The following is a 25934-nucleotide window of genomic DNA, read 5'->3' on the forward strand; positions in this document are numbered from 1 at the left end:
ATGAAGCAAAAGAACTTAAGAACCCGTACCAAAAGTAAAGCCAATGCAGTATTCTGCCTCTCCGTGCTAAGTCCCAGGAAACACTCAACTTTGTAGGGTTGAAAATATAAACCAAACAACCTAATTTTCCCACAATGTCGTTCTGCATCAGCCACTATGAATTTGGATAAACCGTTCCTGACTGGGTTTGTAACCGCCCTTTAAGGTTTATTACAGACATGGGGGAGGGGTGGGCAGGTAATGAGTCCCGCAGAGTATTTCTCACTGTGCACAATATATTATTCTTCATGTTTTAAAACTACATCTTCAAACTTAAGCAAAGACTCCTTCCTAGTCCTAGGGCTCAAGGTATATGATATAATATAATGCCAGTTAATGCAAAGTACTGTAAAGAAAAATAAGAGGCGTGTGGGTGGCTCAGTTGGCTAAGCATCTGACTCGTGATTTCAGCTCAGGTCATGATCTCAGGATTGTAGATGGAGCCCCAAGTGGGGCTCAGCGCTGAGCATGGAGCCTGCTTGTGATTCTCTCTCTCCTTCCCCCTCTCTCCCTGCCCCTCCCCTGCTCACATGCAGATGTGCTTGTGCTCTGTCTCTCCCTCAAAAAAAGGAAGAAAAAGAGAAAGAAAACAGGCTAAGTGGACAGTGAATGACAAAGCATGGCAAGAAAGGCCTGTTTGGTGTGATATATTCTAACAGAGACCTATGCCATACAACTATCTGCGGGAAGCATAATCCAGGCAGAAGGAATTGAGCAAATGCCCAGGGCAGGCAGATGTGTTGCAAGTTCCAGGAGGAGCCGGAAGCAGAAATCTGGAGAACAGTTAGGGCTGGCGGGGGGGGGGGGGGGGGGGGGGGGGTGGCGGGGATGCCAGAAATGAAGGCAAAGAATGACCACATGAGTGTTCAGGAATTTAAATGTGAAGAAAGCTATTTTTGACTTGAGAGCAGGCCTGCTCAAGAGTCTTTCAGTAAATGCTTAAAGAAGTACAAAGAATGGATACTCTACAGGAAAAAGAGGACAAAGACTATTTTGCTGAGTTTCGTGTAGAGAAATGTCTGTTGAAGAAGCGAGTGTCTCTTCCAGAAAGGAAGGGAGAAAATGTCCAGTGCCCATTGGAGCCAGCATTTGAATTTCCAAGACCCCTCCATTTACTGCATACAAATATAAAGATAATTTTTAAATAACAGAACACAGAAGCCAAAATATGACACATTTTCTTTTTATTTAAAATAGAGCTCTATATGCTTCACAGAAACAAGTGCAAGGAGTGATTGATGTATTAACTTTGCCACTTTACAAAACAATACATTTTCAGAAATGCATACATAAAAATATAACATTTAGGCAGATAAGTATTTACATTGGAGGCAGCTACAGTCAGTTATGCAATAATATTTTAAAAAGCTTTAAAACAAATACTTTTATGACTTGCTGTTGGGAAAGTTAAAAATTTTGGTATGAAGGCTATCACTGAGTTCTCACTAAATTCTAAAATACTATTATTTCTAAACAAAATAAGTATATATATTACTATAAAATGCATATTTCCATAGACTAGAAGTTAATGAAATATCTGAATATTATTCATTCCTCTTTGGAATTTGGGATTTTTTTCAGCTTCAACAATTAAAATTACAACTATTAAAACTGCCATCTGCATTTTTTATACAATTTATTGCCCAATTCTCACTTTGAAACCGAATTTATTTCTTTATATTCCTTATATACATTCATTTGGGCCTATCTCTTGAAGGGTAATATCTTTTTACATACCTATGAATATTAGCCAGCTTACAATAAGTCTTTACAACAATGATTCTTTTCACAGTAGTTCAAGAGTTCAAGGCATGTTTTGCAATGTCAAAATGCAATGGTTTTGACATTTGTAATATGTTCTTAGGTATAAGAAAAGTCACACTACCAAAAGAAAAGTATAATTAGTATTAGTACTTTGAAAGTCAATCCAAAATTTTTTTTTGTGAGATATGAATCTAATTTTCTGTTTTTAGGACATTTTAAAACCTGACACACAGATTGCATTTGAATAATTTTCTCCAGCATAGGGTCAGAAGAGTACAAGAACTTGACACTGGTCATTGTCGAAATGAACTACAATGGAATATTTTGGGTCAGATACACTTTATATGCTGAGAAAATAAAAGTTGGATGTTTAGAAAATATCTTAATTACTTATATTTAGTGTATTGAAAGAAATGGAGATATTAGTAAATCTCATTTTATACCCGCATTAGCTAGACAGACTTTAGGCATGTCATTGCCTCTTTACAGGCAAAGTCAATAACAGGTTTGCACATGAAAGGAAAACTCAACTGGAATATTAAATGAGGTTCCACATGTCTGGCTGCAGATTGTCTGGGTTGAAAATTAAATCAACAGAATACACATACAATCTCTTTTGCTCTCTTGGAAATGCCAGGATGAGAATCTAAAGAATTTTTCCCCTAAGTTCTCTAGTCAATTTATAGATGTCAAGAAGCATTTTGAAAATGTAATTCTCGTTTTCTTGAAGATATACAAGCAGGGCCCTTTTTCTGAAGATATATAGCATAGAAGGTGCTTTTCTGAACAATATAAAAATATTTAAGTTGAGGAACCAATTGCAGGTTGGATTTCAGCTCCTACCCGCCTCTCAGCTGAGAGTATTTGTGCAGACATACCCAGCTGGGTCTGGTGACACTCAGTATAAGGCTAATTTCCTAATACATTCCTAATATCCGAATGCATTCATACTCATAGTGGCTCTGTTAACATTCAGGTTCATGTAGTCCAAGGTAAAAATCTTGCAGTTAAAACTATTACATCTGGAGGGAAATTTTTCTTGTAAAACACGGACCAGTGATAAGAAAATATAGCCATATCTGAATATATTAAAATCTAGGATGAGGCAGAGTGCATATTCTCCCAAATGTTGTGTTAATTTACAACTGAATTAAAAAGTATCCTGGAAGTTCTTAATAGAGGGATTTTAAAATGGGGATTATTACTTAATTTCCATACAATGTTAGGTTATAAAGCATATGGCATAATGGCTTCATTTTAAAAGATGGCCAAAGCAAAATAAAGCGCTTGTATGAAACAGCAGAGATAAATTTAGCAATCACATTATGAGACATATATTTCACATTCTCTGTCCAAGTCATCATCTCTGAAGTGGAATTTGGCATTAAGGCAAAAGTAGACATTCCTTATATGTTAGCTAAAAGCTAGAATATAACTACACTGGTAGTCTTTTTAAAACTTAAAAGAAAATCTTCTCTGCCATTAGCAAATACTCTGTTGTGCCAAATGAAAGATCACTGGAAAAGGCACGAGACAAAACCTCTCACACGTGGCTATGGCACATTAAAATCATTTTAGGAAGTTCCGTGCAGAGCAATCTGAACATGAGCTAGAACACCTAAAAGAACAGGAATTACAGAGTGATTGGAACTGATATCTGGCAAAGAGGTTTTTTGGTTTTGTTTTTGTTTTTTTTTTAATTTACCAAAGAAAGTGAACGCCAAAGATAAACTAATGAGAAGTTGAGAAGAGAGAAGACAATATGGTACTAGCCGTGGTCTGAAAGTCAACTACGAATCAGCTCTCACTCCCCATCCCAGGCGTAAAAAGAACAATCCCTACAGAAAGGGGTGAAAAAACATAAAAAAAAGAAGCAGGAAGTGTCTCTTACCATTCCTTGCTACTTGCACTAAGAAATTCTACATTCTCACAGTTCCTAAATTTTATTCAGCACTCAGTGGTTGCCTACCTAGCTTGACAGCTATTTTACCACTCTTCCCTGGCCTGTTACAGTTTTTCTCACTGACCTCACCATGAGTGAGCAAATTATTTTAGCAGAAACAAACAGAGAAGTGAGATTTGGTCATCATCACTAAATGGCACGTTATATCAGTGCACCTTCAAGGTAGGTTTAGATGCAGGCTAATGATTTTTTAATTAGCAAACGTTGAATGTGGTAGGGCCGTATGGTGGGTGTCACCACTGGGTTTTCCTATTGGTTCTAATAACTAGCAGTCATTTATCTCTGATCCTTGGTTTTGTCATCTATAAAGTGTTGGGAATTGAATTATAAAGTCTCCTGCATCCTTGGCATTTTCCAAATTCTGGTTTTTGTCTGTGACACACCTGAAATAATTCAGACCACCAAGGGATTCTCTTTTATTAGAAGGCTAAATAATTAGAATGGTTAAGGTAAACAATAGTTGGTTGCTTTTTAAAATTAGGGACTAAAGATAATTTTGGAAGAGAGTAAGGGAATATTTTAAAAGGAGGTGAGAAAAATAATGGAACATAAAAGTAAAGCTAGAGAGAAAAAAGAATGTCAGATATCTGAAAATGTGCATTAAGACACTTTGAAAAAAATGCCTATTATAGAAATTCTATTTAATATTACCACTTTAATGAAATTTTTGTATTCCAACCGACACTTTTTTTCTGTTTAGAAGAAGCCCTCAGAAGGAAAGGATTACTGTCTTCACTAAATAGCGCATAACATCCATGCAAAGTATTACCTTATGGAGGGAGCTAATACAAAGCATTGTCAAACAGACCAGCATGTTTTACAAAAGAAGAGATATTTAGAATATCTTTGAAAACCACAATGATGCCATTTTAAGACACTAATTCTTAAATATTTCTAAGTTTTCTACGTTTCTAAATTTATTTAAAGGAATGCTTGTTGAAGACATCAACTGCCACAACTTGACTCATTTGCTACTGTTGCTTTCTTAATTTCCTGATGGGAAATAAAACGTCCATAGTTTAAATAAATTTATTGAAACAAAAAAACATCTCCATATTTATTTTAAATAAATAATCAGAAAGTACTCCCTGCTAAACCATTTTAAGTTGAACTTTGTATAATGGCGAACGTGGGCTCCCTGCTTTCAGATGATTTGCTCAGTAGGTTCCCTGGTATTTTTACGTAAACTCTAAGACAGCCCTGAGTTTTCTCTGCCCCAAAAAATCACATGGTGGCAAAATTCCAGCACAGTAGTAGTTTTGTTTAATAATTCCCACTAAAGTAGAAGTATTAAGAATAATAAATTATTATGGAACTTGCAACCTAATGAATCTATCACAGATCCTCGTTTTAAGATAAAAGCTGATTTTGAAGTCTTCAGACACTTGCAACCAGGTTACTATTTTCATACAATCATGGAAATTTAAAATGCGAAGTTAATTGAAAGTATAAAGATGAAAAGCAAGTGCTATGCCTAAAATAGTGCACGACACAGTCATGTTTCACTTCACTTTCAAGTCAGAACATAAATTAACAATTCTAGATGTGACATGCCAAATACTTTAGACATAGAAGAAAGCACACAAGCACACAACAGAATCTTTACCAATTACACACTTAAACGTGTAGCTTAAAGGCAACAAGTTCATGCTGTAATATTGACGACAAATAATGTTTCCCTTATTTTAAGGAAGTGATGCTGCATAGAAACTCCATCACCACTTTGTACTGACATTTCATAAATAGCATTCCCCAAGCTTTAAATTATACCCAAAGTCAAAATATTTGAAAGGAGTAAAGAACAATGACACAGTGAGCCTATGAAAAGTATTTTTTGCTTATAACACAATTCAAATGAAATAAATACTACACAATGATACTTCATCAAAAACAAATAATATGAAGTTTAACAGTATACGTATATACAATAAATTTGTTTTATGTTCTAAACTTTACCCTATTTTTGTAAGTGCATATTTTCTATTTATAATCGTGTTGAGAGTTGAGAGAAATTAGAACTTTTAACTTTTCTTTTAATCATTTTTGTTAACCTACCTCTTTTCTTAAAAAGTGCATCTGGTGATTGAGATGTAAGACTAGTTAGAAGCTACAGTTAACCAACATGAAAACAAGAAAAACGTCTCAAAAGGTAAAGATTCCTCTAGAGGAAAAGTTGAGCCAAAAAAATATGGAATCATATTCGGACACCCTCAAATAAATTATAAAACACAGTGTCAAGGAAAATTGGGGATGTTAAAACATTCCCTTAAAAATTAAATAAGTATATTCACCCAATATAAGTGAATAAAACAGGAGATATTATTCTTGTTTATTTTGACAACCATGTAGCTATAGTACAACTACAGTAAATAAATAATTTCATTCTCATATATTCATAAACAATCTCTGAGAAATCAAGGTAACAAGCACAAACAAGGTTACCCCTTCACGTAAGCTCTTTTTAAAATCCCTTCACATAGTCACTTTAAAAACTGATGTCTGCAATAACCAAATGAAGATACTGTCTAAATGTTTTGCAGATTGAAAGCATTTTCAGGAACCCACTGTCTTACAGAATTCAAGACTTTCTACTTTGTATTCTATTTGTCAATTTATTTCCTTCCCCCAACCCAACACCTACATCCCTGTTCCCATTTCCAAATTGGCTTTAAAATCCCCAGGGGCAGAACGTATCCATATTTTCTCTATTGGCCCCAATATTGTGGCAATGAAGATATGGGGTCCCCTATCTTATTTAATGAATGGATAACTGCATGAATGACAGTGCCACAGCCATCAGATTTGGACCTTCGATATCTTATCCCAGTCAAACGAAGATGGGTTCAGTAACATATTTCCATAGTGAAATGAATTATAACCAATAGATTGTGCTCTACATGAAAATACATAGATATATCCTTTAGAACACTGTTACTCAAGTTATGCTTTGTAGAACACTAAAATGTGGGACAGTAAAAAGGTCTGCCCTGTTCTTAATAAAAAGGGTTCCAAGGTCAAATAATTTGGGAAATCTAATTCAAAGAAATTCAAGTAACATCTCTTAACGGCTATATTCCTCAAAACACATGATACACTAATGTGCAGTATCACTTTCTAAGAATCTATCAAAGAACGGTTTTGGCCTTGGAACATCTCAACAGAAGCGTGTTCTAAGGAACAGAGTTTAGGAAGCAGTGTTTTAGGACAATAAAAGATACCACGTTAAATCTCCTTTACCAAAGCAGAATTACAGATTTGAAGGAAATACTCAATGTTTCATGTATTATACAGAATTCATCACTTCTGTCTCCACAGGAAGTAAAATAAAGCCAAAAGTATCATGAGGCTTCTTCTGCATCTACTTGCTCATTTTGAAAGAGTAGGGAAATATCTATTTACAGTTACTGAAGAATTTTCTTAATTTTTCTCAAAACATCTCCTGCTTTCCTCTTCCCTCTGTTCTAAGTGTGTATGTACAAAAGTAGTAGGGACCTCTGAAATAAATCTGAAAGACATCTTCTAACAATGGATCTATATGCCCGATTAATCTCTGGAAGTACGCAGAAAACATTAATATTTATCTAACAAACAGGTGGACTATGAAGTTTCCATGAGGAAAATGCCAATGAGTATTGTCAGAGTTCATGCAGGTCCATTATGATTGTGCAAAATGACCCGATTTATCTTCTGTTTGATTAGACCACGAATACCACCATGAAAGATGTTGTTTCTGCGTAGGGAGAAAAGAACTACACGGATTTTAAGGGAAAGGAGGAAGTTGGCTAAGTCTACAGATTATCACAAGATTTGGACCAAGGTCCAGCGCCACCACTAGCTATGTGACTTTTGGGATTTCTCAGTGTCTCAAGCTGTCAGAGGTCTCATTTGGAAATGAGAGGAAGTAAAAATTTTAGTGGCTTTCACACTGTTGCGGGGCTGCTGTGGTAGAGGCTTATGGAGAGCAGGACACTGGGAAGAGACAAGGCCAAGGAAGTGGCTACTTCTGACCTCACTTTCACTTTCTAACCGAGCAGCTCCCCTTTTACATGTTTTAGACACTGAAGTTCAGAGCAATATTTACTTTTTTAAAAGATCCTTCTTAATTAAAAAAAGAGAGAAAACCACAAATTATATCATCTAGAGTTCTGCTGAGATATAATGTGCTCTAGTTCACATTTTTAATGAAACTGTTTTCGTCTCAGGAAAAAAAATGCTTTTACATTTCTTTTTCTTCATTCATGTGCTCTTGATTCAAGTAAAATAAAACCTTAATGGCTTGTATTATTTTTATATAGCTTATTTTACGTTTTTGTCATATCTTATTAAATAAAAAAGATGAATCGATGTGTCGCTTTTCAAAATAAAATTAAAGACAACACAGAGATGGGATGAAGTCAACTCCTGCCCATGCTTGACTTTAGAGTTATTTTTCATGCTGCCTTTGGGCTCTTAAATACTGTCCTGCATTATCTTTGAGGTAGAACAACAACAAAAAAAGGCAACAACATTCACATAAAGAGGGAAAATGAGAAAAGAAAAGCTGTGAGAGACTTCTTTTTAACACAATTATCATCATTAGGCTTTGCAGTCTTCTTTCACACAAAGTTGAGAAATAGTCTTCTTAATACGAAGGGCGGTCAGGCGGGCTGCCCCATTGGCATACCAACACTCACGCATTATTCTCCCCATGACTCGGAGTGCCTTTAAAAGAGAAAAATATCAAACATGTTAGCCCATCACATAAACACAGTACAAGAGAAGTATAACCACAAACCCAGGAACTGATGTTAAGCTCTGAAGAAAATCGTAAACTTAAAACAATATGAAAAGATAAGGACCCAACCTCCTTAAAAATCCAGTCAAAACACACACATTAACATTAGAGAAACTAACTTTTCGTTGAAAGTGCAATCCATTGATTTCTGGGAATATGGAAAAGTGGCCAGTTTTCAAAATCTGAGAAAGGCCATGAAAGCCAAAAAAGAGATATGGGATGAGTAGCAAATTCCCCATACATTGGTCTGAATGGTGGGCACATATGTGTATACTTTTTTCTAAATTCATCAAGCTGTATATTAAGATTTGTGCATTTTAGTGTATGTAAATTATGCCATCTTAAAATAATGATCTAAGTATAAATATCAAAAATTCTGAGTTAAAAAATAAAACCTGTACAGTGAACTGGTAAATAAATAAATACTCAGAAAGGAAAATAATGAGAAAAGATGAATCCAGAGAGATGCAAGAAATCACTGAATCAAGTGGCCACTCTGGCGACATCTGCTGATCTCATAGTCTAGACTTTCAGAATCGACGAACAACATGTGAAAGTTAGGAAACACAGCCCAAAGTACACAGAAGGTGTCAAGTCAAGATGTTTGCCAAGTCCTGAATATAAGGATGAATCAGTCTGACAAAGAATTTTGTAAATTATCTAAATTTATTTAGATTATCTAATAATTTTATAAATTATCTAAATTTTGTAAGTTACCTAAATCTTGACTCTTGGTAAGGAAAAAAAATCAAGCTCAGGCCTTAAAATGTTAAGCATTTTAAGCAACAAGCCTAAGATCATGACAAAAATTCAAGCACAAGAGTGAAGAAAGTACCATAAACAAGGATCAAGTGAAACAACAAACAGTAAAATCAGACCTATCAAAACATTAGATGCTAGAATTAAATGATATAAAATATGAAATAAATATATAAAAAATAAATTTTTAAAAAGCAAAGAGAAAATTCAAAATATAAGTTAAAAAGATCATTTTTTAAAAAAGAAAAAGTACCAATAAAACATTGTGACATAACTCTTCAAAGAAAACCAAAACAAAAATAAAATATTGGGACTACAAGAAAGTGAAAAGCTTCTTCACAGAGCAGGAAATCATCAACAAAATAAAAGGGCAACCTACAGAATGAGAGAAGATATTCACAAATTATATATCTGGTAAGGAGTTAATATCCAACATATATAATTTATACTACTCAACACACACAAAATACAAATAATCTGATTAAAAAGTGGGCAAGGGACCTGAATAGACATTTGTCCACAGAAGATACACAGATGGCCTACAGACACATGAAAAGATGTTCAACATCACTACGCATCAGGGAAATGCAAATCAAAACCACAATGAGATATCACCTCATACCTGTCAGAATGGCTAGAATCAAAGAGGTAAGAATAACAAGTGTTCATGAGGATGTGGAGGAAAAGAAACCCTTGTGCACTACTGGTGGAATACAAACTGGTACAGCCACTGTGGAAAGCAGTATGGAAGTTCCTTAAAAACATGAAAATGTAAATAGTGTACGATCCAGTAATTCCACTATTGGTTATTTACCCACCACCCCCCTTTAAAAAAACAGCAATGCTAATTTAAGAAGATACATGCACTTCTATGTTTATTGCTGCATTATTTAGAATAGCCAACATACAGAAGTAGCCAAGTGTCCATTGATAGATGAATGGATAAATTAAATGTATCTATATTTACATCTATATCTATATATAAATAGAAATGTATCTTCTCTATCTATCTATCTATATAAATATATATATAAAAATCTATGGTGGAATATTACTTGGCCATGAAAAAGGACGAGATCTTGCCATCTGCAACAACATGGATGGACCTAGAAGGTATAATGCTAAGTAAAATAAATCAGACAGAGAAAGACAAATATCATATGATTTCACTTGTATGTGGAACCTAAAAGACAAGTGAAGAAATCGATGAACAAAAAGCAGAATCAGACCCATATAAACAGAGAATAAATTGATGGCTATCAGTAGGGAGGCAGTGGGAGGAATGGACAAAATAGATAAAGGGGAGTGGGAGGTACAGGCTTTCAGGTATGAAATGTATAAATCACAGGGATGAAAGATATAGCATAGAGAATATAATTAATGGTGGTGTAATAGCATCGTATGCTGACAGATGGTAACTACTACACTTGTGGTAAGCACAGCATGATGTATTGGGTTATTGATGTTGTATACCTAAAACTAATATAATGTGTCTCAACTATACTTCAGTAAAAAAACAAACAAAAAACCTAATAAACTCACTACCTTTTTCTGACTGAAAAAAAAAAAAACTTCTTGACCTGAAAGATGACTAATTTTAATACTATTTAATATTATCATTAATATTTTTTATTAATATTTTTTATTAAAAAAACTAAATAGATGAGATAAATGGCAGGTTAGACACATTTGAGGGCCAAATTAGTGAACTGGAAGATAAATATGAGATGCTACATAAAGATACAAATATGGAAAACAGGAGAGAATAGAAGACATGCAAAAAACCGAAAGGTCTAACATGCATCCAATGAGTTCTCTAAAAACGGGTAAGAGAGACAATGAGAGGAGGAGCTATTTGAAGAGATAATGGTGCAGAATTTTCCAGACCTGAAGAACATCACAAATCCTTGGAATTAGAAAGTCCCAAAATTACAAGAAAGATTAATCAAGGGACATCTATACCAAATACATCATAGAGAAACTGCAGAATACTAGAGACAGAGAAGTTCTTAAGGTAGTCTGAAAGAAAAGATAAATGAACTAAAAAAAACAAAACAAAACAAAACTCCATTGACTTCTCAAAAGTGATAATGAAAGCCAGAAGACAGTGAAATAACAACTTTATTTAGAGAAAATAACTATGAACCTAACTTTGTTTATGATAAAGAACAAAATAAATTTTCAGATACCCAAACACTGAAAGAACTTACAGCCACTAGGTCTTCCTAAAAAACCAATTTACATAAAATACATTTAAAGAATGCACATCAGGAAATCAGAAAATGATCTTAGAAGGAAGCTCTGAGAGGCAAAAAGTAATGTTGAATAAAGAAAATGATAAACATGTTAAGTCTCAACACACAATAATGGTATAAAATCACATGAGTATCTCATGAGATTAATACAAAATAAGAAAACTAAATACTGGACACAAATGAACAAAAATCGCTTATATCAGCAATGTACAAAATTGTTTGCATAAAAACTATGTTAGATCTTTTCTAGGAATGCATGGTTGGTTTAACAGTGGAAAATCTACAAATGCAATTTATCACATTTAGAGACAAAGGAGAAAGGCCATATCATCACCTCATACAGAGGAAGAAAGTTTTTATCAAAACAAAGTCAGCTTTTATTTAACCTGATTAAAGTTATGAGAAACAAAACCTACAGCAAGTATCATACTCAAAGGTGAAATACATAAACTTTAAGGAGTAAATCAAAGATATCCAGTATCAATACTTTCAGGCAACATTATATTGAAGTCCTAGAAACTGCAATAAGAAAGAAAAGGCTTGAGGATTGGTGCTAGAACTCTCATTATTTGGAGACATGATCATCTATATGGATACCCCAAAAGAATCTACATTGTTATACTCTAAGAAATTTCTCCACAACACATGTTGTTTAAAAATATTAAAATCACACATAAGACAAAGAGCAGAAAAAGAAATTTTACTGTAGCAATATAATGAACTACTGCACAGATATGAAAATGAACAGATTATGCTATACACATCTACGAGGGAAAGTGAAAAGAAATTAAGAGTATCTATAGTAAGTTTCAATAATATGTTTCACAATTACACAAAAGTAAACAATACATTTTTAGTGTGTGTGTGTATGTGTGTGTGTATATATATATACATATATATATAAAATATATATAACATATATATTTTTCCTCCTACAAAAAAGCAAGGCAATAATAAATCATCATAACAGTAATCTCTCAGAGGGGCAAGGAATCTTTGAATGTTCTATGTTTTAAACTCGGTAGTGAATTCACTGCTTCTCATTTTATTATTATACTTATACTTTACATATATGTTATATACTCTTCCATATACATGAAATTATTAATTTTAGAAAAAAAACACACTTAATTTCAGTTTGGTTGTAAATGTCTCAAATTCTTCTTCTAAAATAATTAGTGGATAAGATACCTATACGAAATAGAAATATCAAGACATAAATCTTTCCTTAAGTGGAAAAAGAATTGAATAAAACATGAAGGAGGGGGGAAATGAGGAAAAAAACCCTACTGTATAAAATAACCCTTAGGATAAAGCCAAACTAAAAATGTCACTTTCAAAAGACCTCACATATTACAATTAAATATGGTAGAATATATAAGGGGGTTGGGAGAGATTAAAGCATTAAAACAGTTCTGGAATTAGTTAGATGGTCTGTAGTCTTTGCCTCACCTTCCGTTCTTTCTCCGTGTGCAAACTAGAAAAGTCTCTTCCCTCACATAGGGCCAAACTAGCGCTGCAATGACCATTTATTGTGTGTATATTGCATGGTGGTCACTGTCTGTGCCGTTGGGCATGAGGAGATAACAAAAGTCTTGGCCGTGAGGAGGCTTTTCTGATGAAAGAAAATAAGCTCAAACTTCAGCAAGTTAGGGGTTAGAAATAATTTAGTGACTCCAGGGATGATTGAAATTGTAATACTCTGTCTGGCATGGACATAGACTACCAAACATGTCTGTGTCCCTACAGTTACCAGCCTCTTTGCAGTCAGATGGGACTGTGTGACTGACTCTGGTCTATGAACCATGAGTGGAAATGATGTGACTCACCTGAAGCCAGAGCATCAGAGAGCCACGTGTGACCGCCCAGCTCCTCTCTTTGCCTGATCTAGACACTTGGAAACTATGCGTTGAGACAGCAGCATCCCAAGATCAAAGTTACCTGCATTACTGAATCAGCACAGGGAGCACAGCTGCCTGACCTGTTGGGGACTTTACACAGCAAGAAATCAAGTCTTGTTGTGTCAAGTCATTGGGATACCAGGGCCTGTTACTGCCACTTAACTTAGCATTCTGTATACATATAGCTAAAAGAACTAAAATCTGAGGACTGATGCAAGGACATACACTTACATACGTGGAAAGAATTGGATGCCTAGATTAAGAGAGAAGAACTATGTGGTTTCCAAAAATCTTCCCTGGTAACTTACCTTAGAATTACAATAGGTAAAACATATATAAGAACACAGCCTTACTTCACAGCTTTGCCACTGGTTGGGGATATTTGGTCGAAACTTCTGGTCACAAACAACCTTCCTCATTTCCTCTATTGATGGATCTGAAGGCACCATGTCATAATAAGGCAACTGGTACTCCTCAACAATTCCTATAAGAAATTTGCATGATAAATTTCCTAGTGTGAATAATAAACAAAGATGCTTATTTCCAAAGACAACCAATTATGTCTTCTAGGTACAAGGGGCACCCTGGGAAACTGGAAAGTCAGGTTTAATAAAATTTGGTGTCACTATGAAACCAAAGATATAGGTATTAAGCGCTCAGCTGAATAATTATTATGTAAGTTTATAAAATTTATATTATGAAAATGTATATAATTTTGATAATTACATATATCTTATATAGAACAAACATATCTATTTTATGAAGTATATAATTTTGACAATTACATATTGTATATTATGTATGATTTTATAGAAATACATCACATTTACAGGATTTTAACAATGATATAAATGTAAATATATAAGATATTTTACATAATTATAAAGATTATGTAAATTCTGATTTATATAAAATACCATTGTGCAATTCAAAAGTAATGCCTAATTGAAAAACTTATAGCATGGCCTCATTGCTCTGGGAATGAAGTATGTTTCTCCATGAAATAACCTTTTCAAAACAGAATAGCTTACTCTTTTTGAAAATTGATGGGCAATCTTTTAAACGCTGTGTTTCTTATATTTGGATTATAGAAGTACCATACCTGAGAATGTGCCAAAGAAGCAGCAAAGGCACTAAATATGGACAGTTCAACATGAAGGTTCATATTAAAAGAGTCTCAAATACAAAGACCTGATCTAAATTATCAGAATATACTTGACATTGAGAATTTTCTTATAAAATTGCTTTAACTATAGTACTTTTAATGTAAAATATTTAAGATGTGCCCTAACAAATTACTATTTCAATAGTTGAAGAAAATTTAAAGACAATGACCTAAAAGCACATCTAGACAATTATTAATATGAATTAAAAAAATTGTTACAAACATGTTTGAGTCATGCTTTTTACCATACACTGTCCTAAGCCCTTTACATGTTTTTTTTTTTTAATTTTATTTATTTATTTATTTATTTATTTATTTATTTATTTATTTATTTATTTATTTTTTAACGTTTATTTATTTTTGAGACAGAGAGAGACACAGCATGAACGGGGGAGGGTCAGAGAGAGAGGGAGACACAGAATCTGAAACAGGCTCCAGGCTCTGAGCGGTCAGCACAGAGCTCGACGCGGGGCTCGAACTCACGGACCGCGAGATCATGACCTGAGCTGAAGTCGGACGCTTAACCTACTGAGCCACCCAGGCGCTCCATTCTTTACATGTTTTAACTAATTATTTCTCAAATCCACAGACTAAAAGAGGAACCGTATTATCCCTACTCTATAGAAGGAGGAGATTGAGGCACAAAGAGTCATAAATTTAGTAAAGGTCATAGAGCTAGTAAGTGGCAGATCTGGAACTCAATCCCAGGCTCCAAAATCCTACTGTAATTTTATTGCTTCTATAAATAGCTTCATCTTCCTGAATGGTGTACTATTTCATCTGTGAATAAAAGGGGAAAAATTATGTTTTCTCATTCAAGTATAATTTTAACCTTGGAAGCTTAAAAAAATTTTTTACTCATTTGAAAAAAATGAGATTAGCGTAATGCAAAATGACATCAATGCGAAATATAAAAACTGAAGTTGGTTTGATAATGACAGTTGTTTTATTGAATGTTTACTATAAGCATGCTCTATACTAATTAATTAATTAATTAATTAAATCAATTTGTTAGATCCTCAAAGCCCAAGGGGTCAGTTTTATGATTCATTTTACAGATGAGGAAAGTGAGACCAAGTAACTTGCCTAAAGTCAGATATTCAGGAATTTGCTAAACCACAGCTTAGTTTTAAGTCTTTCTTCCTTGGAAGTGAAAACTCTAATCCATTTTCTAACAGTAGTTAACTTTTCTCCGCTGAGGCCACAACTCCCTCAGACTGCATCTGTAGGGTTTCATCCTTTCAAACTCTTCCTCTCATTATTAATCTCTGAACTGCTAGGAGCATTGAGTCAGGAAGTTAGTCTATGCTCACCTCTGCCCACCATCGCTTTCTCTCTTCCACATGCATTATCACAGAGGAAAAAACAAAACAAAACAGGAAAAGCCTGAAAAGAGCCTATGGCTCTTGTTAAGTCATTTAACATCTTTGGGTTTAATTTCTGGTATAAAGTAGGGATATAGCAGGTGCCTGGGTGGCTCAGTTGGTTAAGTGTCTGACTTCAGCTCAGGTCATGATCTCACAGTTCGTGGGTTCGAGCCCCGGGTCAGGCTCTGTGCTGACAGCTCAGAGCCTGGATCCTGTTTCAGATTCTGTGTCTCCCTCTCTCTCTGCCCTTCCCCTGCTCACGCTCTGTCTCTGTTTCAAAAATAAACACTAAGAAAAAAAAATGTTAAGTAGGGATACAGCTAACTGCATACAAACTGAAGAAAATTTTCAAGTGCAAAATATCATTAAGAAAATCAGAATTATCAGGAGAAATGTCACTCCCACCTAAGCAGTAATCACAATATAAAATCAGCATTATACGTAGGATGCTCCACTTTTGCCAACGGAAAGCTATCCCTAAAAGGTAGTCTCTTAAATTTTAAAAAATGATTCAATATGGTGCTTAGAAAATAATACATACAAAATCATATCTTATATTCAAAGCATCAAGGAAGACAGATACAAAATTATCCCCAACATCTTACCTCCAACTGAACACCTTCGGGCTATTTCCCAATAAACCAGACCAACAGAATAAATGTCAGCTCGTTTGAAGGACTCGAAGATATTCACATTCATAGTATCATCAAGCATTTCAGGAGCCATATACCTTGAAAAACATGCACATTTCAGATTCTGTGTACGACTTTACAGCAATCCAGTAAAATACAATCTTTATAAATCCTGTCACAAAATATAAATTAGGATAGCTTACATCATTTTTAAAAGTAGATCTAAGTCACTGTAATAAATTAAATTTAAATAATACAGTTACTGAATGAACCATAATTAAAAAAAATTTTAAATAAAACCAGAGGTCATCCTACTCAGTGTCAAAGCACAAGTGCCAGGAGCCAAATGACTTGCAAAAAACAAGCTAGAGGGAAATTCAGTAAACAAAGCACTCAAGAGGAAAGAGGGAACTCAACTCCCACCAACAAATGTTGCCATGTAAAGCTCCTTGAGAGCAAGAAGCATCTCTTATTCATGGTGGGCCCAGGACAATAACTCAGTGCTCAGCAGCATACCCTAAATACCTTCTCAGAATGAACAATTTTATTTTATACTGGTTTCAAAAAATATATACACAATATACATTGGCTACAAGAAAATTACAACCTTGTTTGAATAAAACTAAACCAAAGATATCTACAGGCCACGGGACCTGACTGAGTCTAGCTGTCCTAGGGAGATTTTGATGATTTCCCAAAATATTAAGATCAGGGTGCAGTACTCTCCCAAACTCTTAAAAGCTTTAGATCCTCTTAAGGAATCCAGCATCCAAGGCTTCCCTGGGGGTCCCTAATGTGGAGACTGTCATATGGGCAAGCTGAAGTTTGCTTTTCAGAGGGAAAAGAAGAAAGGTCCCATAGGGCCGCCTGGTTTGAACAAACTGCCCTGAAGTGTTCCTGGGGCCTCATTAAATTCTAGGGAACCAAGAGAAGAGCTCAGAGTGATGGGCTTGGAATCTCTAATCTGGCTTGGAGGCCAACTGAACCAGAAATTCCCTACTCGCAAGATCCTTTAACAACTCCAGGAAAATGTTTTGGTTGTTTCTGATTTCAAGGTCAAGAACCCAGGAATTATATCAAAGGAGCATGAGCCTGATGTTCAAATAAAAGGAAATGGAAGTATGCTGGCTACAGGCTGGCCAGAACAAGAAAACACCAGAAATCTCACTCCCAACGGGCCTGTTGTAATACATATGCAGTATGTTCTGTTTATCTCGTTCTTGTTCTGAGTCTTCAGAGATTCTGTTCCCTGAACGTGGGAAATATGTCCAAACTCCTATTATTTTAATATACATCAGTTTGGGAGACTTAAGGATAAGTACAATTACAGGTAAATACAAAAACTGTTACACGTCCTTAAATACTAAGGGAGTATAATAGCACATGTATGTATTTATTTAGAGTCCCTCGCTTACCTTGCTCAATATACTGATTCTACATCAGTATAGAATTTGTTTAGAACCTGAAAAAATAGATCTAGCCCTGAGTTTCAGTGCATTTATAAGTATAAAGGCTTTGGAGGAGCTACATACTGATGACATGTTTTTCCTCCTATCCCTAGGAAAATGTATTCTCAGAAAGTGGCACCCGAAAAATAATGTATCACCATCTCTTCCACCATACCTATCTACTGGATTCCTTACCCAAATGACTACTGTCTATACAACTAAAATGCCACCTGTCCCTGCTTTATAAGCATTATGCCACTGACTTCTCAATGACCCACAGAAGACTTCTTGCTTTCTTGGGCCTAATGATTTTCCATTCAGACCATTCGCCACCAAAAAAACCAAAACGCACACACACATCCCATGACGTCACGTTTGGGAGGCAGTCACATGTCTCAGGGTGCTACCAAAGCTAGTTATCTTACCTTTTGGTTCCTACTTTAGGGTTCTGAGGTATGTCAATAGTGTTCAGTACTGAATCATGCTTCACAGCCAACCCTAAGTCTGCTATGGCACACGTTTCACACTTTTTCACTAAGATATTCTTTGATTTTATATCTCGATGAGCAATCGCAGGTTTACCTATGAAGCATAAGAAAAAAATTACTCCTTTTTTTTGATGTTGTTACTAAAGATTGACTCTCTCCAAAGGGAATCACGTTGAAGACCTGGCTCAAATGTCACCTCCTAAGACAAGTCTTGCCTGACCACACATCCCACATCCCCAGTCATTCTCCACAGAGTACCTCATTTTGCCTTCTTCAGAACCCTTATTACTGGCTATATTGTTCATTCCCATGTGTGTCTATCTGTCTTTCCCAACTAGACTGTAAGCTGCCTAAAGGCCTGTGTCTTGCTCATCCGCAAGGTTCTGATGCTCAGAACACTTGTTGGCACTTGGTGGCCACTAATAAATTTTTGTTGAATGAACAGGGAAAGAATTGGCATTGCTACAACCACGTAAGAATATAGTAAATATTCTCTTACAAACATGTTTCAAACTTTTACTACCCTACACCAGCAGTTCTCGAATGTGACCCTAAAATCCCTGGGAGTCTTTGAGTCTCTTTTCTGAATACATATCTGTGTGATATTACCTTTTCTTCACATACTTCAACCAAAACAACATATCGGAACCAAGTGGATGAAGAACATGCATGAGAATCCAGACATTAAGTCAGACATTAAGGAGATTTGCAAAAATGTAAAACAGAACCATTATTTTCACTGGATATGGTTTTTGTATTACAAAAAAAGGATGCAATTTTTTTAAAAGATGTAAATGTTTGAAACGTATTTCACATTTAATCGGTTAATTAGCATTCAGTAAATTAATAAATATTGTTTACATTTCTCAATTTTCGTTCATAATATAGTAAATGTTAACAGGTAGAACCCAAATACACAAACACTTTTGGGATCCTCAGTAGTTTTTAAGAGTTTAAAGGGCCCATGAATCCAAATTAGAGAATTATTGCCCCGACTGGACTAATGACTTTCTAGAGCCAATTCTCTATTAACTCAATAAATAGTAAGGACAGTGCATATTATTTGGCCTTTGAATACATGATATGTAAATATCTTTTCAAGATCACATTACCATCTCCCATTATTTTAGTTATCAAAGGTAAATATTTAAGCTATCAATATTCTCTGAATATAGAGCATTTGCCCCCCCCACCCCAAGTAAGATCTCCCAGGTGTATGCGCTAAATGGCAAAGCCGGAGCCACCAGTATAAAAACATTATTATGGCTAATATACACAATGGTGAGTATATAGATGACAATTGCCTGCATCATGATAATACCCTCAGTTTTATAAAGTACCTTAGTGCTTCTTTACATTTGATAATTGGAATAAATTAAAATACAAGGAAGCACTAAAACACAATTTGGTGTTTCCATCCTCATATTGAAGCAGAGAGAACTTAGAAAGAAAACACGTACCTTGTGTACCAACAATCTCCATATGTAAGTGGGCCAGACCACTCGCTATGGAAAGTGCCAGTTTGATCATGCCAGCCACTGTTACTACGTTTCTATTCAAATAGTCATATAAGGAGCCCAGTTCGTGGTATTCAGAGACAAGCCAAAGTTGAGTCCAAGTTCCATTATCTAAATGGAAAAAAAATCATTTTGTTGCATTAAAAATCACTGTATTACGTTAAGGAAGAAACCAAAGGCTTTTAGCAAATGTCAGTATTGAAAATAAATCTGTATTGTTAACAAAGGAAAGTTAATTACTTTAGTGATGATGCTGACAGTCCAAGTTAGTACAGTAAAATTTCTCACTGAATCCCTGAAGATGTTGATATAATAAAACCTGTTATACATACTGTAGCTATAGGAAGCTGTGAGAGTAATTATGATAAGTGAACAAGTTCTTTCTTATTCTCTCTATACATTGATAACACCACATTATAGGAAAAACTACTGACAGATGCTCTTAGGCTCAGTGTTGTGCTATAAATCACTCTGAGCTTTTAAGAAAGATTTTTCCAATAAAAACCAGAAATGCAACAAATGTACACAAAGTATTATCACTATAATAAAAGCCCGAAAATTCTAAGAATGTTCATGTTGTTCACTTTTCAAAATATGAAGTTGATTTTCCCCAAATGCTTACATTAAGAGCCAGTTATGAAACATTTTCAAATAATTTACTTCATCTAACCAAAAGGTAATCCAGCTTATGAAATATTTTTAGCAGAACAGAAATTAGCTTAAAACTTCTGTAGGTATTAGAGTCCCTAGAGTTAGTTTTAGCTTTTGGAATGGAGTCTACAACAGCCCTGGGAAGCCCTGACCAGTTCTGATGCTCAGAGAAGGAAGCCATAATAAACATTTGCTCCGAACTTTTCCTATTAAATGCTTTATTTACAAAAGCTAACTTTTAATCCAAATATTTAATTTCCAAATCTGGGTAGCGATAAAATTTCCTAGGAATACAAAAATCAACATAACGTGATAAAGCTCAGTAATAAATTGACCATGAATAAAACTAATCCCTACTCTTACCCCTTTCTCTGCTCAACGCCAATGGCTACCTTTGTCCTCTCACATTAACGTCTTTGTCAAAGAGTTGACTAACCAATGGAACTGTAAGTACCACAAAGGATTTAGAAATGAGGATGAAAGTGATGTTAGAGGTCATTTGAAAGCATGCACAAAGCCACTGATTAGTAAACCAGTGACAGGTAGACCAGTTAAACTGAAGAAGGAGACCATCAGGGATGATGACTTTTGGGCCTATTGTTTTTTATAATCAAATAAACATTATGATTAAATTAGACTCATCAAGATGATCCACATAACTAAAGTCATTACTGCTTTGACAACAATGCTAATTAATCTAATCAGAATTAATCTAATCAGTAGGTATGCTTCAACTCAATCTTAGGAAGGAAAAGTTCTCAGCTCACTAAGAAATGTCTCATTTTCAATAGTCTGGATATATTTTCAAAGTATATGTAGTTGAGAATTTGGAAAGAACATCTTTCTTTTTAAAGCTCATCTTGGCTTTACTCAGTCTATACCTACCCACATGAAAAAACACAAACCATCAGCAAACACAATTGCTACCAAAATGTACAATAACTCTAGGTCTCTCTTATGCCATCTAATTAATAACAATAAAGCTTATAATAGATCCAAATAACCATAGATTTTAATTTCCATAGGTAATGGTGAGTCCCTGATACCCATAGATCATCTGTTTTTAGATAGATGTTATAATCTCTACCTCACCAAAGTTCTTCATGAATATTACTGATTCAAATCAAAGACATTGAGTGGGTCAACTTTTGCTTCCCTTTGTGCCTTGTCTCCCTTTATTCAGGGAACTAATGCACAGTTAGATGACTAAAATCTATGCAAAAAGAAGAAAGTACAGGTAACTCACAAACTTTATACCCAGTCCCTGATTACTCAGGGATTTACACCATATTTTCCAAATACGGATTTAAATACCAGGACACTGATGTTCTGCCTTGCTCCTCAAAACTCAAAAAGTGATACCGTTTGGGGTTGTTGATGTTAAGCCTCAACATATAAATCATGCTCAAAGTACATTAATAGAACATTTCACTAGAATTGATTTGCTGGCTGCCATTCTGATAATGTTCATGGAAAATTGGAATTCTGGAGTTGAAGCCTGTTCATACAGATGAGAGGTACCGTCCTAGCAAAGGTGGATATTCAGCTAGCATTCATTGGTATGTCTGTGCCAGTTACTAAAATATTGAAATATTTCTGTCCTCATCAGCTAACAGCTGCTATTCAAAATTCCAATCCCATTCCTTTGCCCTAGACACCCAAAGCAACCTCCCCCACCTCCCACCCCAACCCCTGACAAGGTGCCTCCAGATTTCTCCACGAACCAGAAAATAAGGCATAAAAGCTAGCACTGCAGGGTTCTCTCAGGACTCTGTTCCAGTTGAATCTTCTATTCTGACTGGTCGATTCTTGTGCCATACCAGTCACCAAATACTTTAAATATCAACCTGGCTATGGCGTCATCATGATTTCATATCACTCGTCTGCCCTGCCTTTATTGTATGGATCTGTATGTTTATCTGTGGAGAAGAGGAAAAGCATTTTCTATCCTCAATAAAGAAATTAGACTAGATTTTATTAAAACAAGGACATTATTTAGTTTGATCTGATGACAGACATAACATTTTTACTTGCTGAACTCAATTAGATTGAAAATACCTTTGTTGGGGGCACCTGGGTGGCTCAGTGGGTTGAACATCCGACTTTGGCTCGGGTCATGATCTCACAGCTTGTGAGTTTGAGCCCCACGTCCAGCTCTGTGCTGACAGCTCAGAGACTGGAGCCTGCTTCAGATTCTGTGTCTCCCTGTTTCTCTGCCCCTCCCCCTCTTGTGCTTTCTCTCTCTCTCTCTCAAAATAAATAAACATTAAATCAAAAAAATTTAAAAAAAAAAAGAAAATACCTTTGTTGTCAGCAGCTATGAAACCAAGTATGTTCTCATGTCTCAGCATAACCGTTTGGTAAATTTCTGCCTCACGAAACCAAGATCTTTCATCTCTGGAGGAGAATATTTTTACAGCCACATCTTCCCCACACCATCTTCCATGCCAGACCTCACCAAATCTACCTTTTCCTACTATCTCCTGAAGTACGATCGTCCTTGCGATTGTTCTTTGAACCAACAGAGGTAGACCTAACCAAAGAAAAGATGAAATTAAAAACAAGGGAGTGTCAGAAAAGAACCATCATAATGGCCATTATTTTCACACAAATAGGGAAACATTTAAACGCTTTAATAATTTTACTGATTTTAAAGAAACAAGCACCATTATACCAAACCTTAATGTCAAACCATTGCTCAAAGGAATACTCCAAATTCTTACTATGATTTTCTCTTCTCATATTCACAAATGAAAATGTCCTGAACATAGACTACTGCTACATATATTTGATTTTTCAGAATTGCTGCAAATCTCCCCGATTTGCCCATCAAAACCAGTCAGGTTTTAATGGTTAAAAAAATATGCCGTTAGCCTCTAAAATAAAATGTGTTGCTTCTAGTACAACTGGGGAAGCAGAAGAACTCTCTGTGTAAAACTGCAAAGTGAAGAATAAAATTCAATTATCAAGGGAGGTAATCATGTTACACTAAAAGTGAGGTATAGTCATAGAAAATATTAAATGGATAGTCGGTGAACAAAAAAAAAAATCAAAGAAAATATATTCTGAGTGTATGTAAAAAGTTCAGGTTCTTTGAACTAATAACCCCGTGCCTAGAATTCTTTCTTAAAGATTTAACTGCAAAATGCAGAAATATTTATGTCAAAATATTTAATATGTTATTGTTTATAGGAAATAGAAGGAAAAATATCAGATAATAGAAAAATTGTTAAACATTGTACAGAGATTAAGAGAACAGATAACAAAGACCTGCGTTCAAATTTCAGCTGTGCAACATAACCACCAGCAAGTAATTGAACTTCTTTGAGCTTCAACTTCCTTATCTAAAAAACAGGGGCTATGGAGGGATTACTCCATAGGGGTAATCCAAGAATCAATAATCACGTTAAGCACCCAGCATAATATCTGGTATGTTAAGTGATCAATAATGGCTAGGCCTTAATATTCTGAGAACGGATTACTGAGAGTAAGTGATAATGATGCTGCTTATGAGGTATTTCTTAATGACATGCGAAAACACTTTTGCGATAACGTTAAATGAAAATAGCACAGTAAATTCTATCCATCTAAATGAGCGTACCTAGCTATTCAAAATAGGCACCGGAAAAAGGCTACAAAGGAAATCTATTAAATGCTCTGACGGTTATTTCTATTTAGTGGAATCGGGGTGAATTGTGACATTCTTCGGTCTAACATACATTTTCTTAATTTCCACAATGGGTACTTACTACAATTACAATTAGAGGAAAATAGTTAAAGAGGTTACAGTACAAGCGTACTCTGGAAAGTCATGTTTAGTTATTATCATTGTAGTGGGATGGCTCGGAACCTCTCACTGCAACAGCCCTCTGAGCTCTGCAGGCTTCGGCCTCTGCTCCTGAAATGTGCCACGGTTTATTCAGATGTTCTCATCCTCGTGAGAACCACCCACTGTGGCTAAACAAGCACAGACTATAAGGTGGCTATTATGGGTCTTAACAATTAGTCATGGGGCCCCACGGTCAGCAAGTTCTGAGATCGTCTAGTCCAACTTTATCATTTTAGAGATGAGAAAATCGGGGTCCCACAATAATCGAAGACTTGCCCAGAACTAGGCTGTAGTGGGAGGCAGAGCTACAACTAAAACACAGGTCTTCAGTCCAAAGTCTTGCTCTCACCGTTCAGTGGATACCACCCCCACCCCCAGCCCTCTCCTGCTGGGAAGACTTCCAGCAGCAAACTATAAAGGCTGTTTTTGTAGACTACAGTCAATTTTACTACTTGGTCACACAATAAAAGTTGTACTAACAATTAGCAGGCCAAGTTTCAGTCTCAAACTCTCTCCTCCCTCTCCCATCTTGCACACACACACTCGCAAAAACATCACATCAGAGCTAGATAAGCCTGTGTTTTCAAACTGCAAATTGATCAAGTGCATGACCAATGCCCCAGACCATGGGCAAAGTAAGAGAACATCATCTAAGGTACTCAGCACGGCAATTAAGCTGAGATACTAAAACTCGGTGAAAGTTGCTTTGGTATCTTTCAAGGCAACCATTCCAAACAATCTAGTTCTGCTTATACGCTTAGAAATTTCATTAGAAGAAACATGGACTCCGCTTCTCCATGTAGGTTCATTTCACTCTTCTTTTGTTTTTTTAAACCAGGGTTTGTAGAAGCTGATGCCTATCTGATGGAAAGGTAACTTTCAGTAATGCCACGACTCATCAGAAGTGTTATATGGGGAGAGGAAAGCAGCAATGTGCCCAGACTCTTAGAAGCCACCTGAGACACGATCCGTTCTCAGAAACAGTCCCGCAGGACATCGGTCCACTTGCCTCTTAGGTATTCTATCTCTTTGAAATGTGTCCCTGACCCGGTCAGGGATAACTTTCATGATTTTGGTTTCTCAACATCTAACAAAACTGCCTTTGCCTAAAGTTTGCTGGCCAGTTAAGAAAAGCAAAGGGGAAGCAGAACCACCTGATTTCCTCTCAGTGAATGAGTTTTCATGATGGAGGCATTGCTGCAGCTGAACCCATTCTCTCTGATTACCAAAGGCATTTTTAGCCAGTGCTCACTGCCAAATGTATGTATCTGACTTGGAGAAAAAGTGCCTAAAACTCTTTCAAACTGGTCATTTAAAAAAATCATCTGTGCTTTGGTATATTTACAGCTTTCTTTTTAATAAAGATCTTAGAACATCCTGGG

The 25934-nt window shown here is 35.5% G+C and overlaps 1 protein-coding gene across 1 annotated transcript in view; it reads right to left on the bottom strand.

Moving 5' to 3' along the window:
* Positions 1-1206: 1206 nt before the first annotated feature.
* The window catches only part of ACVR1C (activin A receptor type 1C), an 83882-nt gene continuing 59154 nt past the window's right edge, over positions 1207-25934 (bottom strand). The window contains exons 4-9 of the mRNA XM_023259333.2: positions 23026-23256; positions 20016-20183; positions 18493-18649; positions 16593-16717; positions 13809-13939; positions 1207-8467 (exon numbers count right to left, since the gene is read on the bottom strand). Coding sequence (XP_023115101.1) covers positions 8342-8467; positions 13809-13939; positions 16593-16717; positions 18493-18649; positions 20016-20183; positions 23026-23256 — 938 coding nt within the window. The 3' untranslated portion in view covers positions 1207-8341. The remainder of the gene's footprint in view (positions 8468-13808; positions 13940-16592; positions 16718-18492; positions 18650-20015; positions 20184-23025; positions 23257-25934) is intronic.

This window comes from Felis catus, chromosome C1 (assembly GCF_018350175.1).
Source record: "Felis catus isolate Fca126 chromosome C1, F.catus_Fca126_mat1.0, whole genome shotgun sequence".
Taxonomy (NCBI): Eukaryota; Metazoa; Chordata; class Mammalia; order Carnivora; family Felidae; genus Felis; species Felis catus.